The 17,787-nt window shown below is 35.8% G+C and overlaps 3 protein-coding genes across 3 annotated transcripts in view; all 3 read right to left on the bottom strand.

Moving 5' to 3' along the window:
* Positions 1-17,787, bottom strand: part of LOC114515850 — a 39,327-nt gene that overhangs the window by 20,922 nt on the left and 618 nt on the right. The gene's annotated exons all lie outside the window — the stretch shown is intronic.
* The window catches only part of LOC114516308, a 47,297-nt gene that overhangs the window by 16,603 nt on the left and 12,907 nt on the right, over positions 1-17,787 (bottom strand). The gene's annotated exons all lie outside the window — the stretch shown is intronic.
* Positions 7,005-10,231, bottom strand: LOC114516321 (ryncolin-1-like). Its single transcript, XM_028535761.1, has 5 exons — positions 10,192-10,231; positions 9,872-10,101; positions 9,278-9,308; positions 8,680-9,057; positions 7,005-7,782 (listed from the first exon to the last, which is right to left on the bottom strand). The coding sequence occupies exons 1-5, from the start codon at positions 10,214-10,216 to the stop codon at positions 7,526-7,528; spliced, it is 921 nt and encodes a 306-aa protein (XP_028391562.1). The 5' UTR covers positions 10,217-10,231; the 3' UTR covers positions 7,005-7,525.

Raw genomic sequence — 17,787 nt, forward strand, 5'->3', positions numbered from 1 at the left:
TTTTTTTCTTTTCCGCGCAAGACATCAAACAAGAAATTATTACTGCACATATGCGCTAGCTCATTGCAATGAATAGAGTATAAATATATTCATAACTAACATAATTACGCCCAGATCTGCTGACTTATAACCTGCTTTGTTGATTGCATGTAAGCGTCATTTCAGCGACTGCTTGTCAAAGTAAGCACAGTTGACGACCTTGTTGCATTTCCAAAGGTCTCTTCACACAAATCGAATTTTGTTGGATCATATTCCCTTCTGATGGATGTTGGAAGGAAGGACAATTGAAGTAAACTTCCTCCCCTTAGCCTCTTACACACGCATTATCATACGTTATTATTTATTTAAAACTAATTCACAGCCTTTTAATCCCTAACAGCCCATGCATGTGTGGAACCGTCATGTCTAACGAACGACGTGATAGCGTCAAATAAGCGCTGCTTTCCGCTGCCGCGTTCTTTCTACATTCGTACACGCACGTTAAATGAAATCAACGATTGAAGCTATAAATGCATTGGGTTGGATAGTGTTGAAAATTTGGTGATTTTTTCAGCAATAAAAACAGTTATATAGTAACTTAGAAGTTCTTTCTATTCCCACTATCTTACGATTTTCTACTGGTTCCTTCGTTATGTTTATAGAATATGCTGAAGTACACTGCTGCTCAGTGTGCCTAAGAATTTTCTATTCATATACATGCAAATTTAACTCTCTCTAAAGACTGGAACAGTCAAATAGTTTCAATTGCCAACGTCAGTTTTCATCGTTCCAAGTCAGATGAAAAATGAGCATCGACGGTGGAAGCGGGACCGTGTTTCAAAGACGAGAAGAGGGAAGTCAAGATTTCTACCTTGGATGGTCAGACTATAAAGCAGGCTTTGGTGATCTTAACGGCGAGTTCCGGCTGGGTCTTGATAAAATACATCGTTTGTGGAAATCTGGCCAAAATTTTTTAACAGTTGATTTGATGGATTTCAAGGGCGCTAAACGTTACGCTAAATATGGAACATTTAGTGTGGCTGATGAATGAGACAAATACAGATTGAATATTGGCAGTTATTCAAGTAAAGTAAGATCTATAGATTCTCAGTGTAAATTATGTGGGTAATGAATGTTTTAAAAACTAAAAATTTACACTATTTATAAGCATACATAATCATCGTCATATATCAGAATTAAATGGCGAACTGAAAAAAACTTAGCCATTTTTTACTGTTTTTCATTGAGGTGTTTTATTATATATTCTTAAAAGGTGACGCAGGTGACACTCTTACTATCCATAATCAAATGCAGTTCTCAACCAAGGAAAGTGACAATGACGTTTGGAGTGGTGATTGTGTTGAGACATGGAGGGGAGCTTGGTGGTACAAGCCCGCCGCACATGAGAGCTATCAACTGAGCTAAATAAATACCTCGCGAGTCTGTTAGCTCAGCAAGTTTCTCTCGTGTGCTGGGTTTTAAATCCCTTTTAGTTTAATTAGACGTTGAGTAAAACGTCGTTCTGAATGGATAATCTGTACTTCTACGCATTAGCTTTTTGGTAATTATGATGTTAATAATTATCATAATAAATATAATAAAACATTAATGAACTCAAGCAAGTAAAGTTTTTGAAAACACGTACGTTGACCGGAAGTAAAGTTTTTGTTTTTCACCAATCACAATCCTTGACCCAGTCTTTTGACATTGCTCATGCCGTTCGTGTTGTCCAAAACTTCATGTAAGCTCGACAAACGTTTATTTATTAGCAAACGTTTTACACTAGTCGTAATCCGTGAGGACCAGTGTCTTAAAATGCCCAGCGATGTCACAAAAACGGGCTACATTCATGGAGTATACCGCTTTCCTAATTCCTATGTGGAATCGCAGGCTTATTTTAAAATGGCTGCCATTTAAGGAGCGGGCTAAATATCAAATCACTCAGTGCATGATAATATCAAATGCGTCAATACGAGAATATTGCATAATTAAAACATTGAATTTTAAATTTGAAGACTATTCATTTGGTTCAGCTTATGTCTTCGATAAAAACTACTTTTAATACATCAAATTTATTTTACAATTCTTTGAATATCGGATAACCGAGTAATAATGGAAACAATTCTCAATTTTTTCATCCTAATAATTATTACTGACTTAGGTCTGTTATTATACGGTTATTATATCAATAGAGTATTTTTTGCAACTAGAGTCACAAATTGATTTGCATGCATTATTCTGTTTACAATTAAAAAAATCAACCCACTGTATATTCTTGGCAGTAAATATGTTTATGTCCCTTCTTAGAACAGGTTTGGACGAATTTTCATCTCTGTCTTTTTCATAGAATGATAGTGCCACCTGATCCATTTTATTCCGCTGAAATCATTCTGACCTGCACCCAGGTACAGGCCATTGAGGTTAGAAATATAACAGCTGTTGTACCACCAAGCACCTTTGTATCTCCTAGCACAATTCTCATAACTTCGAGCATCATTGTCGCTATCCTTGGTAGTGAACTGCATTTGATTGTGATCATAAAAGGAATCACCTGCGGTTCCTTTTATGAAATACAATAAAACTCTTCAATGGAAAAAAAGTTTAAACCAAAAGGTAATATCTTTTTTTTTAAATCTTGCATGATGAAATGCAAAGTAGGGTAGTAGCGGTGAAGACATTGCCGTTAAAACTCTTAAAACATTTTGGCCAGATTTCCACAAACGATGTATTTTATCAAGGCCCAACCAGAACTCTGCGTTAAGATCACCAAAGCCTGCTTTATAGTCTGACCATCCAAGGTAGAATTTTTGATTTCCATCTTGTCTTCTTTGAAATACGGTCCAGCCACCCCCGTCTGTGTTCATATCACATCTGACTTGGAACGATCCCTGGTTGTCAGGATTGATGGTATAAACACCATCTTTCCTCTCTCCTAATCCGTACAGATGGGCGCAGCTTCTGGCTAAATAATGGTAAAATATCAAAGAATAAGATCGATGTAAGATATCCCCTTGAAAACTGACGTTGTTGGGAATTGAGAGTATTATTTTTGACTGTTCCAGCGCTTATTTGACGCTATGACGTCGTTCGTTAGACATGACTGTTCCACACATTGGCTGTTAGGGATTAAAAAGCTGTGAATAACTATTTAAATAAATAATAACGTATGATAATGCGTGCGTAAGAGACTAAGGGGAGGAAGTGAGAGAAAGTTTTACTGCAATTGTCCTTCCTTGAGAATACCTGAAGTGTCATTTTTGCTCTTTTCGTCCTCGTTTCTTTCCTGAAAGAGAATTATTTTAGCGTCTCTTCACACGATCCAATTTTGTTTTATCCAATTAACCTCTGACGTATGCAATATAGTGGGTAACTGATAAAGCAGAACTGCGTTAGCTTCAGTGCATTTCCTGCTCACATACAAGAAAATTAACCGGCTATAAAAACATCCATCAGAAAGGGAATTGGATCCAACAAAATAGGATTTGTGCGAACAGCCTTTGGAAATGCACATAAACTCTTTATAAACAAATAGTAATTTTGCAAATCTAAAATATATTTTACATACCGTTTTATTATCGTGCATTAGTATCCATTCCCCTTCTTCCGTTGTTTCAACGTGATTTCCCTTTCCAGTGATGTTAGTCAGTTGACAGTTCACAACATTGATCTTGTCTCTGTAGTTGAATCCAACACATTTCCATTCCTTTTGGCAGAGCTCGTAACATTCTTTCGGTAGAGTTCTTAAGTTGACGGTATGATTTGATATGATTTCTTCTTGAGGTAAAGAGGGACCTCCTAAAAGTAGCGAAAATTGTTAGAGAAAGAAATTTTCAAAGGAAAAAGTTCTCGACCACTACGAACCCGATTTTTTTTAACTAAGAAAAAGCAACCGAGGTAGTACCTTTTCTAATAGTAATGAAAATCGCCGAAGAACATTTCTGTGAAGAGATACGTGCAATTTTGATTATCAGTAAGATCAAGGTCATTTTTTTAAACATGATTTCACGAGGTCGTCAGCTAATAGCTCTCGTGTGCGGCGCGTTTAAACCGTATACCTGTTGTAACGTACATAAAAATATCTAAAGCAAAAATATGGGACAAACCATTTTGATCTTAAACCCTCCTTCTCACACACCTTTCTCTGTAGTCCACATAATAGTCCCACTACACCACGTACCCCTACACTTTCAATAATATAAAAAACGAAGCTAATATATTATTTTTCTCTTGCGTTAAAGTGGTCGTAACTCATAAATATTTATTTGAGTAATTAAAGCGTATAGTTGTTTGTAAAATATATATAATAAAAATAGTTTAGTTTCTCAAAAGCGAAGCCAAAAGTTATTTTGACTAGGTTGAAAAGGACAAAAAAACCTTTTTTCCGTGAGGGATTTGACTGATTGTTATTGGGAGTGCTGCCTATGACGTTTCTCAAAAAATTTCTCAAAATGATTTCTTACGTGTTTAAGCGCTGTCAAATCTTGCGCAATACGTGTGCGTTAATTTTCGAACAGCGCTGGCTGATAGCAATCAGGCAAGCTCTTAAGCCCGCCGAACACGAGAGCTATCAACTGAGCTAAATAAATACCTCACGAGTCTGTTAGCTCAGCAAGTTTCTCTCGTGTGCGGATAGTTTTCTTGAGGAATTCGTCTCGAGAGGCAAGGTTCTCTCGTGTGCGGACAAGCTGAGCTAACTGCCTCGCGAGGTCGTTAGCTCAGCTGATAGCTCTCGTATGCGATGGGCTTTACTAGCATTTTAGACGCATATAAGCACAATCCACTGGCGAACCCTGTTATACATGACATGTCGACCATTGGAAAAACACAATTATCGTGCTTGTTTATGAACTATGCACATCATCAAATAACTTTCCAAGTTAGAAAGCGCCGTTTTAAACCCCTCTCAGTTTAATATATTAGGCAGATTTAGCATGAGGACGCGAACGTAAAAGAGGACGTGAAAATGGCGAATAAATGGTGTGGCATGTCCATATATAGACGCATCACGCCATTTATTCGCCATTTTCACGTCCTCTTTGACGTTCACGTCCTCATGCTAAATTCCCCCATTGACTGAGTAAAACGTCGTCTTGAATGGATAATCGGTACTTCTATGCATTAGCTTTTGGTAATTATGATGTTAATAAATAGAGAGGTTAAGATACCCCGGTTCCGGTGTACGGGTACGGATAGCCTGATTTTGTTCAATGAATTTCCATCAGTGTTTCTCTCTTTTACGGATATCTTAACCTCTCTATTATCATAATAAATCTGATAAAGCATTAATGAACTCAAGTAAGTAACGTTTTTGACAGCACGTACGTTGACCGGAAGTAAAGTTTTTGTTTTTCACCGATCACAATCCTTGACCCAGTCTTTTGACATTGCTCATGCCGTTCGTGTTGTCTAAAACTTCACGTAAGCTCGACAAACGTTTATTTATTGGGCAAACGTTTTACACTAGTCGTAGTCCGTCAAGACCAGTGTCTTAAAATGCCCAGCGATGTCACAAAAACGGCCTACATTCATGGAGTATACCGCTTTCCTAATTCCTATGTGGAATCGCAGGCTTGTATTAAAATGGCTGTCATTTTAGGCGCGGGCTAAATATTAAATCACCCATTGCATGATATAGTATCAAATGCATCAATACGAGAATTCTGCATAGTGAAAATATTAAATTCTTGAAGTGCAGTTGTTGATAAGAGCAAGTATACTGCATTTTCTCTTTTTCTAACAAGCACTGCCAATGAGCCTGACGTCGAAAACGCTGAATAAGATCGTATGATTTATATGAATAACTTCTTATTAACCGAGCGCTAGGTCTTTACCGAGAAACATCGCTTTGAGGTTTTTTTAAACAGACCGAGCTCGAAGAGCGTAGTTTGTACACAAAGATTGACGCAATGCTATACCCTAGCGTGGTACACAAATCGATCAATCAAAACGTAAGTTTACAAAAAATGAATATTCCCCGAGCCGGTGCGGAGCACCGTGCGAGGGTACTAATTCCGCCCGGAGATTAGGAATTACACCCGGGACCCGGGAGAACATAGCGGAATCCAAAGTTGCCCAAATGTCATGGACGTTCAATGGTTATGGTACTTGTGCGCATGCGCGAAATACGAACGAGTGTAGACTGGTAATCAGCAACTTCCTGATTGGCTAAGACGAAACGTTTGTGTTTCAGTGAAAAACGTCAGCAATTTAACTGTCATTTTGCAAACTATTTTTTAAAAAATGTTTCGAAAACAAAATATGAAATGTGGAATCAAATAACAGATAAAACACTGGAAAGAGTTTAAAATATCAGAACTGGAGGAATTAGCGGTGAAATGGAACAACTCGATTATAATCCTTGAAATGGTAGGTGTGTATTTTGTTTATTTCGAGGTTTATTTCGTGTTTGCTGTACGAATACATTTTATGACCTTGGTACAGTATGTCGTTTTGCTCGGTTTTGCGAAGACAAGACCGACTATTTAAGGCTTTACATCATCGTTTTAACTTCCAAAAGAGTCCTGCATGAATTTAATAATCGACTAGAAAACAACATTCGACGTTCACTGCTTGGTTATTTATATTACTTGGGCTTTTTTGATATTTTGAAGGTTTAGCTATAATGAAGTATTAAATCTCACTTAAACTGTGAAAGTCTATAACTTAATGCAACGGAAAGCAGCAGGAAAATGGGTGATTTCACTTCACCTTTAGTCTTTACGACTGTGTTTGTTTCCGAAATATTTGAAACATCAGCTATCGGCTTTACATTTAGGACATTTCATAATATTGAAGGTTAGGACTGGCTAGCTCAGGAAATATTTTGCTTCGTTTGAAATGGCGAGGGGTTGCTGCATGCATGTATTTCTAGTAAATATATTTATTCAGGGCTCAGACATTAAAAATCTCTACCGTCACAACTACAAAATTTTACCTTTTTCGATAGTAATTTCTTTGAATCTCGGTTAACCGAGCTTATGTAAGCAGCCCCTTAGATTTCGTAGATGCCTGTTAACATTTTTGACTGGGAGAAGGAAGACCTCCGAGTTGTTTTTCAATCACATCTTTTGATTGGTCAGGTACTACAAAACTTCATTTTAGTCAAAAGTTTCAAACGTATTCATTTGGTTAGGGTTTTATGATCCCGGATACTCGAGATCAAACCATGGGCGTGAAATGACTTTGAGGCATTGAAATAAGTAAAAAATATTATCTCTGGCAGTCGTTTTAAACATCCCTAAACGTTACGATATTCTTGCAACTTGGTTTTATAAAGACTACTTGCTCAAAGTTATTTTACAATTCTTTGAATATCGGATAACCGAGTTAATGTAAACAGGTTTGAATTTTTGCATCCCTAGTAACCATCACTGACTTTGGTCTGTTATTATACCGTTATTATACCAATAGAGTATTTTTTGCGATTAGAATGATAGTAAAGAATCAAAAATTGATTTTTATCCATGATCCTGTTACAATAAAAAAAAATCAACACACTCGATGTTCTTGGCATATGTTTATGTCCTTGCTAAAGCCGGTCCTTTTCTTAGAACTGGTTTGGACGAATTTTCATCTCTGTCTTTTTCATAGAATAATAGTGCCATCTGCTCCATCTTATTCCGCTGCCACCACTCTGACCTGCACCCAGGTACTGGCCATTGAGGTTGGAATGATGACAGCTCTTGTACCACCAAGCACCTTTCCATCTCGTAGCACAATTCTCATAACCTCCAGCATCATTGTCGCTATCCTTGGTAGTGAACTGCATTTGATTGTGATAATCAAGAGAACCACCTGCGTTACCTTTTAAGAAATACAATAAAACTCCTCAATGGAAAAAAAGTTTAAACCAAAAGGTAATAATATTTTTTTAAATTTTGCATGATGAAATGCAAAGTAGGGTAGTAGCGGTGAAGACATTGCCGTTAAATCGCATCGACGTAGGTTCAATTCGACGAGGCAAACCAAAATTTGCCTGCCTTTCCTGCAATTTTACCAGTTTGGTTTACTCTATCTCTAAACGGCTAATCTGCATGGTATCGATTGGATTGCGTTCATTACCGCGTATGAAAACCTGCTTCATTTGTTAATCGGAGGAGCTCTAAAATAATCATCTTGAAGGTCTGTAATTTTATCAACCGCTCGGTCAATTTTCTGACCATCCTGTTTTTAGTGGTCAAATCGTTTTGTCAAATTGCTAGACATATTTATATGAAATTGAGAATCTTTTTAAGCCATTCTTAATTATCCTTCGTTTCATTAACAAATATAAAGTTCAACTTTAACAAATCGTAATGACAAAATGTGTAATAATCTTGCATTGTGCCCCAAAAGTTAACACAGAGAGAGAATGCAAAATAATTAATTTGTATGAATCGCTTAATTGATTACCTGCTCGTTTTTTGATCACAAAAATAATTAAACGAATTATCAAAAAAAATTAAAATGCATAAAAATTAATATGGTCAATGCAAAAACTAGTGGTGGTGTTATTAGCTGTGAAAACCAGCGTACAACCATGAAATATGATGTTTAAAACTTTCCTATGCGTTATATAAACTGCGTGATATATAGTTCTTAAATGACTTGATATAAACAAATATTTTTGTTGAAATTAGCGTGATTCGTGTAATCGCTGCATACCTGCTATTATGTACGATTAAATAAAAATGTCAAAATCTATCCCAGGGTTTGATTTACCTGAATAACTGCCAATATTCAATCTGTATTTGTCTGATTCATCAGCCACACTAAACGTTCCATATTTAGCGTAACGTTCAGCGCCATTGAAATCCATCAAATCAACTCTTAAAACATTTTGGCCAGATTTCCACAAACGATGTATTTTATCAAGGCCCAACCAGAACTCGCCGTTAAGATCACCAAAGCCTGCTTTATAGTCTGACCATCCAAGGTAGAAATCTTGACTTCCATCTTGTCTTCTTTGGAACACGGTCCAACCACCCCCATCTGTGCTCATATCACATCTGACTTTGAACGATCCCAGGCCATCAGGATTTATCTTATAAACACCATCTTTTCTTATCCCGTTGTTATACAGATAGGCACAGCCGATGGCTTTAAAAATACGGGAAGATATTAGGATAGAACTATAGAGTTACAGGATTGAGTAAGGATCGGTTAAATAATTGCTTCAACCACATGCAAAGTGTTAAATTCTATTTAATATTGGGAAAATCCTCAGCATTAAATGTTATGTTATCACTGCAAACAAAAATAGGCTGTCGCGGTATAAAAGAAAAGTAGTTTGGAAGAAAGATTTATGTTTTAAGCATACCTGAGTTTAAAATGTCATTTCTTCTCTTTTCCTAATAAGAAAATATTTTTAAAGGGTCTCAATTTCGAGTGGAATCATGCACAACTCAATTCAAGCCAGGAACTGTTGAGAAAAATTATTCAACAATCGGTCCTCCGGCAGGAATCGAACCTACGCTTATGCGATGCCGGTGCAATGCTCTTGCCACCCAGGCGATCTGAAATGGCGATAAAAGGACTAGGCTATAGTTGTCATATAAAAATCCATTTCTCGGTTGAAACAACATAATATCCCGTGATATATACTTTTTTTCGGTTTCATATTTATATCAGAGCTATAGTTCTTATAACTAAACATAATAACAAAAATTTAGCATGGTTCCATCAAGAATAACTAAAGATATAATCGCATAATGGATTTCTATTTTCACAAACTTTTTGAGCGCTAATGGATGAAATATGAGCGCGAGATCACCTGGACTGAGATACAGAGGTAGCTAACAAGAGCAAGTTTGGTTAGTGTATTTTAAGGTGGTAATGCCGAGAATAGGTGAGGCTAAATCAATTACAATTTTGTGGCACTGCGGGAGGACCAAAAAGAAGGACATAAACATACCAGTTTATCATCGAGCATTAGTGTCCATTCTCCTTCTTCCATCATTGAAGTTTGTTCTCTCTTTTCACTGATGTTGGTCAGTTGACAGTTCACAACATTGATCTTGTCTTTGTAGTTATATCCAACACATCCCGGTTCTTTCTGACAGTGCTCGTAACATTCTATCGGGACAATCCCTTGCATTATGGTATGATTGGATATGATTTCATCTGGAGATAAAGACAGACCACCTAAAAATCGATTGTAAAATACGAATATTAACGATATAAACACAACGAAAATGATTTTGTTAGAAGAAGAGGAAAACTATGACGACTCACCTGTTCTAATTGTAATATAAATCATGGGAGAACAGTTCTGTGAAATGATATATGCAATTTGAACTATCAATGAAATTAGAGTTATTATCTTAAACATGATTGCACGAGATCGCCAACTGTGCTCTCTTCGACGTGTATAGTCTCTGAAATGACGCTCAGTCGACAGAGCAGGTGATAGAAAACGTATAAGTCAAGTGGCGTCGCGTAATATAATTTATGAGCACAGCAAACTAAACTTTGGAAAATATATATTTAACCTACTACAGTCGAACATCATAGAGTATAAAATATTATATATAATAGAGGGGGTAAGGAGTGTTTTAGGACTATAAGGCTGAACCGTATAGTAAAACCTTTTTTAATTAAATATTATTTTACACAAAGTATAGGCTACGAACATATACATTGTCAAAAATTTCGAAATCATTAATAATTAACCACCATTGCGACGATTTTACTATTTTTTCAAGTAATTCAATATATTTCAGAGTTAAAGTTAAGGCGCATTATGAATGCATATTAGTACACAATCGATCACCCAGTTTTTCTTCAATTTCTGGTTCTAAATCAAATTGGAAGAGAAAATAATTATAGTGATATTGAAATATTACTGTTTACATGCCCTCTGCATGTAAATCAATTTTGTTGGCACACTGCGACACGCAGTGGTAATAATGTTGGCCAATAGCTATTTGCTACATTTACCTAGTATATAGAAAGTTACCGATGTGATCAAAAAGTGACAATATTAGCAGGAAGAAGGGGGGGGGGGGGGTTGAGGCTTCAAAAACATACCTTGTGGCTTCAAAAACTCGATCTTCTGCGACACTTGATGCACAATGTACATTTTGTGCGATGTATCGCAATAATTTTGTTAGTACACTTATGCCACAACGTTGTTTTTTCTTTAAAGATGTTATTTATTTATTTGTTTTGTTGCCTAAATTGAAACTTGCAACAACTGTATTGACTTTGAACACCTTAGAAAATCATTCATCATTAACAAGAATTGCGACTTGCATGTATAGGTTTTATTTTTCGCTCTATTTCAAAGTGAAGGTTAATGGAACACTATGTTATGAATGACGGACCTAATCGTGTAACTAATTTCTGGTTAGGAATTGGATTTTTAAACTTAAAGTAATTTGTCTAATATAACGGCTTTCTATAATGATGTAAATGAATTTTCACTCAATGTATTTCATACAGCTAATGTTACATGTATGCGAAATTGTGCATTGTGTTTGTATAAAATGCACGTTATTTATTTTGTCACTTTTTTTTGGTAATAAATTGAATCGGAAATTAAATTGTATTCATATACTGTTTGAAATTTCATTCTTTTCATGGCGGGTAAATTAATTTTAGCCGGCTCATTTTCATTAGTTGTTCAAGCACCGTCAAGTCAGTATTTGCTTTATTTACATAGTCGAACATAGAAAGTTAGGAACCTGCTCATCATGCGACAATGTTATAGCGTAGAGAGGAAATTTGATGAGCAATAATCTTTATTGTTGCTAGGAGACCCATAATTGTTTTTCTATGGCCGGTTGTTCGAATAGCGTTTAGTTGAAACGGTGGAAAAGTTTAAAAGAGAAAACAAAATTATCTCTTTATTGAACATATTTCGATGTAAATAGTTTAATTTTCAATAGGAGAACATATTTAATGTATAAGACGCAGCGACAGCGATCTCCTTGGCGACTACGAAACATCAATCCTATGATTACATAATTTGATCATGAAAACAACTATAGTGCATATTTGTTTGTTAACATGCAGCTATATGCCGGAGTGTCTTAAAACTGTAGTTGCGGCGAATTTTTATCCTTTATCATGTAATATTTCATCCCAGCTCATTATTTATTGTCCTTAATGTATTCGGCACATTGAAATACGTTTTATGAAGCACGCCTTAGAGTCAAGGGTTTCATTTGTATATATATCAGAATAAAGAAATCCGTATTCAGTTGTAGTTATGATTGAAGTTACGTATTTTTTCACCGCAATGTATAAGGTAATTATATAGTTGGAACATTGACGATAACTATAGTAATCACACAGTGTAGACTGTAGATAAACCTTGAACCTCACTTATAGAATTAATATTTACAGAAAAAACATCTGTTGAACAAAAGAACGCGAAACTGTCTGAGTGTATACGAAGCAATGTTTGAGCAAGAAACTTTACATACAATTGAGTTCATGTAAAATCAATAAAGTTTACAAACATTAGTATATTATGCACTTAATGTATGCTCCCGAGGGAAATTGTGTTTTTTTTTCACTTGTTTCCTTGGCGCGAAACATTGCATTTATGAATGCACATTAGTACACAAACGATCACCCAGTTTTTCTTCAATTTCTGGTTCTAAATCAAATTGGAAAAGAAAATATAGTGCTATTGAAATATTACTGTTTACATGCCCTCAGCATGTATATCAATTTTGTTGGCACACTGCGACGCGCAGTTGTAATAATGTTGGTCAATAGCTATTTGCTACATTTACCTAGTGTATAGAAATTTGCCACAACGTTCTTTTTTCTATAAAGATGTTATTTATTTATTTATTTATTTATTGCCTAAATTGAAACTTGCCACAACTGTATGGACTCTGAACACCTTAGAAAATCATTCATCATTAACAACAATTGCGATCTGCATGTATAGGTTTTATTTTTCGCTCTATTTCAAAGTGAAGGTTAATGGTGCATTATGTTATGAATGGCGGACCTAATAGTACAAGCAACAGCTATGCATCGTGTTACTTATTTCTGGTAAGGAATTGGATTTTTAAACTTAAAGTAATATGTCCAATATACACAACAATAGTAACTCCGAATAAAGTAAGCATTTTCATTCAACGTTTCAACTTTATTTAGTCATCATGATGATTTATTTGGAGTTATTATTGTTGTGTATTTTATGAAAATACTCAGTGGTTCCCGCAATTATGTCCAATATAACGGCTTTCTATAATGATGTAAATGAATTTTCACTCAATGTATTTCATACAGCTAATGTTACATGTATGTGAAATTGTGCATTGTGTATGAATAAAATGCACGTTATTTATTTTGTCACAAATGTTTTGCAATAAATTGAATTGGAGATTAAGATGTATTCATATATACTGTTTGAAATGTCACTCCTTGCATGGCAGGTAAATTAATTTTAACCGGCTCATTTTCATTAGTAGTTCAAGCACCGTCAGAAAGTTTTTGCTTTATTTTACAGTCTGACATAGAAAGTTAGTTAAGAACCTGCTCATCATGCACCAATGTTATAGCGTAAACAGGAAATTTGCTGGGCAATCATTTTAATTGTGGCTAGGAGGCCCATAATTGCTTTTCTAGGGCCGGTTGTTCGAAAGGCGTTTAGCTTAAACGGTGGATAAGTTGGAAAGGCACCGTGGTACGCAGTATGCTTTATTTGCATAAAAGGTGCATCACAACTAACAAGTTCTGCAAAATACTTTGTTCTCGCTCAGTAGTGCGAGATCACTTGCATAATAGAAACATGGGATATTAACTTTAAAACTCGAATTCGAAAGTTCAATTCGTTATGAACGTACGTTTTCCATCACCTGCTCCGTCGATGAAGCTATTTTCGGAAAAACGACAGCTGGCGCGTATAATCATATTATAGTTCGACTGACTTGAAGCCCCCAAATCCAAAGTTGCTTCCTTAGAAATTATTCATCCTAATAATATACACTGGCGTTCAAAAACAACTGCTCAAAACAAGTTAAAATGCTCTCAAATGAACGTAACTGTCCCTGTAACAATATATAAGCTATACGAGTATAAATATACACTAAATTACATGCTAAGGCCAGCTATATGAAATATTAATATTTTGTTGACCCTCTTTTGGCCTTGTAATTGATGACAGCCTTACACCGGCGTTGCATACTTTTTCTTAAGGTGGTAATCTTGAGCGGTCAAAAGAAACTCATCCTATATGGGCAGTCTTTACAGCAACCCATAAATCATGGACACTTTATGAATTAATTCCTTTCTTTATACTTAATTACACATTTTCGCTACATCTTGACAACCGATGTATTTTATCAATGCTCAACCAGAACTCCCCGTAAAGATTACCAAAGCCTGCTTTATAGTCTGACCATCCAAGGTAGAAATCTTGACTTCCATCTTGTCTTCTGTGGAACACAGTCTAGCCTTCCCTTTTACTGTTCATATCACAATAGACTCGGAACGATCCCAGGCCATCAGGATTGATCGTATAAACATCGTCTTGTCTTATTCCGCATTTATAATAATGGCGCAACAGGCTGCATGAGTTTGAATACAAGCTTCTAGAGAAGCATAAATTAGCACTGTATGAACCCGATGTAATGATTTACGACGCAATTATTCTATTTAATTATAATTTTACGGAACCTTTGTCTTCGAAACTTTCGGTACGTTAACCCGGGCCTTCATTGATATTGCATTGATGAAGGCCCGGGTAACGGACAGAGAGCTTTGCAGTATTAAATACTTACGTAGTGTACCTACAAGCTAAATTACCTTTTTTGATGGCACCATGCAAACGTACAAGATAACATGAATATGCCTTACCGGCGTTTAAACCGATGCAATTATTTTATTATTTTTATTAATTTTGTAATTTGCAAGATATTCAGGTCTTACCAAACGTTGTAGTATATTTTAGTAAAAAACTTTGCCAACCTTGACATAATAATAGACCGTGTAGACTTGCGTACACGCGCGAGCGCCACGAGAACGAAAAATTTCTGGGATACCTATTTTCGTATACTACAGTTTTAATCCGGAATTGTACTCGCCATCACATGATAAATTACCCAAACAAATTTCAACTGCTATGACGATGAGGTTGCTAATTGAAGATTGGTTAGCAAGCTATAATGATAGAATCCTAAAGAAAATAAAGGACCTAAAAGGGAGAGTAAAAGCACAAAAGAAGCGGAAACTTTTGGCTTAAAAATATTACTCGATTTGAGATAAAACGATGAATGATTAGGAAAAGCTTGTATAGGAACGGTGAAAAATGATAGACTTATAGAGAGGGCTCCCAAATATAATAACTACCTTTCTCTCTTCTGCAATCACATTCCATCTTTCATTTGATCTTACATAAAGTTTTTGATTGTCCTTTTGAAATTTTAATATTCCTGGGACTGCTGGAATTTTATTAATAGTCTTATTATCAGGAACAACTATAATCTTGGATAAAAATGGAAATTCAAAAATTCATTCATCAAAGCTAGAAAAATAGCGGAGCAAATTGATACTGACTTACTCTCTTGGGGATAACGTTTTGACCAACCAACTTGCACCAGACCTCGTCTTCGTTAGTTTCAGAAACTTTATAATCCATGCATTTGTTCCAAACTTTCTTTGGAGAAGATGTCCTCACCCAGAACCATGAATAAACATTCTTTACCACATTTGCGCCAGGTTTTGCTTTACAATCGGTGCCACAGAGATCGTCTGTGCTATCTGGTGGACTAAAACAACTGCAGCACTAAAATTGAGATTGACACCTTGGATTGAATTATTTGTGCATACATGGACTAAACACTTTATCATGACTAAAAGTTTCGCTTTTTACGCCTATAAGCCATCAAAGCCAGTTCGAAGCCTTGTTTAAAAAGTATCCAACGTATCCAAAATATATGGATAGTTCAGAAAATTTAAAGTCTACAAAGTCTGGAATGAGAACAGTTCTGTTGACCTACCACTCCTTTATCACAGCCGATGAATGCAGTTGAATTGCGACTGATTCCAGATGTTTCGCTAACCACACTCTAGCTGTAATATGCAGAAATTGTGGAAAAATATTTGTTGGTTATTTCGTGCATCAAGTGATTTCAACTTTAGTAAACATCTCCGCCGCACAATCTATTCTACTCTATGAAGACACTGAAAACCGTTATTGACTACAGTTGCTATTTCGAATTTGTAAATAATGTTACGATAAAACAAAGCTTTCATAGCAAGTTTTTTTAAAAGCAATATATCCGGAATACATCATTCCGTTTTATTTAACAAAAATGTTTTAGAACCGTTAAGTTGTAAGGTGCACTTTACCTTTTGACAGGGTATAGTTTTTACAATTGATTTCAAATCAGCATCCCTTTTGCCCCCTTGATCAAAAACGGGGACCCGTATAAAAATAAGATACGGTAAGTGCATCCAAATGTCGTTGCTAAGTTATACCTGAAAGATTCTGACGAGTCAGTTTGAATGGGATACTTCGGGTGAAAAGCAAAACCTTGAGGACATTGTTTTTCGAAGCATTCGTTCATCATTGCCTGAAAGTAAAATAAATTGAAAATCTATTTGATTCGTGTATTTCAGGAACTAAGCAAATGAAAAATCCTCGTTTCTTTTAATATATAAGCAATAAAATATACCAACAAACGGATCCTTGAACTATCAATAAAATTCTAAACAGGACAATCAACAACAACTTTAAATACCAACCCATCCAATTTTAAGAAAAAAGTGTTGATGTAGTCCAAACTGTGAGCAGCGAAATTTTGTCGCGACGATTTTCTCAGTCCGGAGATCTTTGACATAAGCGATGTCACCAATGCCTGGTGATGTCGCTCCACAACCCCTCTGATTAACAATCATGATATTTTCAAGAGGCCGGGTGTTTCTCAGTTTGTAGGACCTGCAAAGATAAGGAATGATTTTTAGGAAGATGTTTTGGTTTAGAAAGATGGTTTGAGTGCATAAATATTCAGTTACTGGAATATTGAAAACTCAAGCGATTGAATAATTTGATCTTTGATTGACAGATTTCTTATGAAGGTGATTTCTTGATATACTGTGGTTGTATGTGACTCAAAGCAGCTTGGAGATTTGATATTAGATTTTCAACAGGCAATAAATTTAATTTATTATTACCAGTGAGCATTTGCTTTAGCTTTAAGTTTTCCGTGGTTGATATTTGTATTCTGAAATCAAGAACTTGAGCGTCACCGAGATCACTGGACAACTGAGATTCACCAAATGGATCAACTGTTGTGTTTTTGGATGGAACTTTCCATGTTACAGAGCTGTTGAGTTTACCAATCAACGCAAATCCCCCTCCATCTGTTGTCATGTCACAATAGATCTGCGGTAAAAATGAGCAATTAAGAATGGGCAGAAAATAGCACTGCTTAATCTAGGGCGTAACTAGAACAATAATTGAGTGGCTAAGGAATATTGATACATTCAATTCTGCCCGTCCGATTTCTATTGTGCACTATTCCACGTGCATCGGCTAGAACCATGTAGCTGAATATATAAAGGACCAATAATCAATTTACCAACCCTCTTTGGAGCACCTCGATTCAAATTTATCCAATAAAATCCATCCCGAGACTCAAAATTCTTATTCAGAATATCCGTGCAGTCGTAGCCGGGGTTGAAATATTCGCCAAAGGGACTGGCATCTAGAAATAAAATCATTGTTCATTTCGGGATTTCGAAAAACTAAACAAAAGTGTTGGGAATTGACAGAATGTTCTGGAACTTTTGCACGTTACGCAAAGAACTTTACCGTCCGTTGTTTTCCAGGCATAAACTCCATTTTGTTCAGCGCAAATTAAC

The sequence above is a fragment of the Dendronephthya gigantea genome, unplaced genomic scaffold (genome assembly GCF_004324835.1).
Source record: "Dendronephthya gigantea isolate DGI-Jeju-01 unplaced genomic scaffold, DenGig_1.0 000005F, whole genome shotgun sequence".
Classification (NCBI taxonomy): Eukaryota; Metazoa; Cnidaria; class Anthozoa; order Malacalcyonacea; family Nephtheidae; genus Dendronephthya; species Dendronephthya gigantea.

Bases quoted from the DNA above. Each gene is read 5' to 3' on its own strand.
- LOC114516321 (XM_028535761.1), bottom strand. From the start codon at position 10,216: ATGATTTATATTACAATTAGAACAG. The intron at 9,058-9,277 runs GTATGCTTAAAA...GTATTTTTAAAG, and splicing joins AAATGACATTTTAAACTCAG to CCATCGGCTGTGCCTATCTG. The intron at 7,783-8,679 runs GTAAATCAAACC...ATTTCTTAAAAG, and splicing joins GAATATTGGCAGTTATTCAG to GTAACGCAGGTGGTTCTCTT.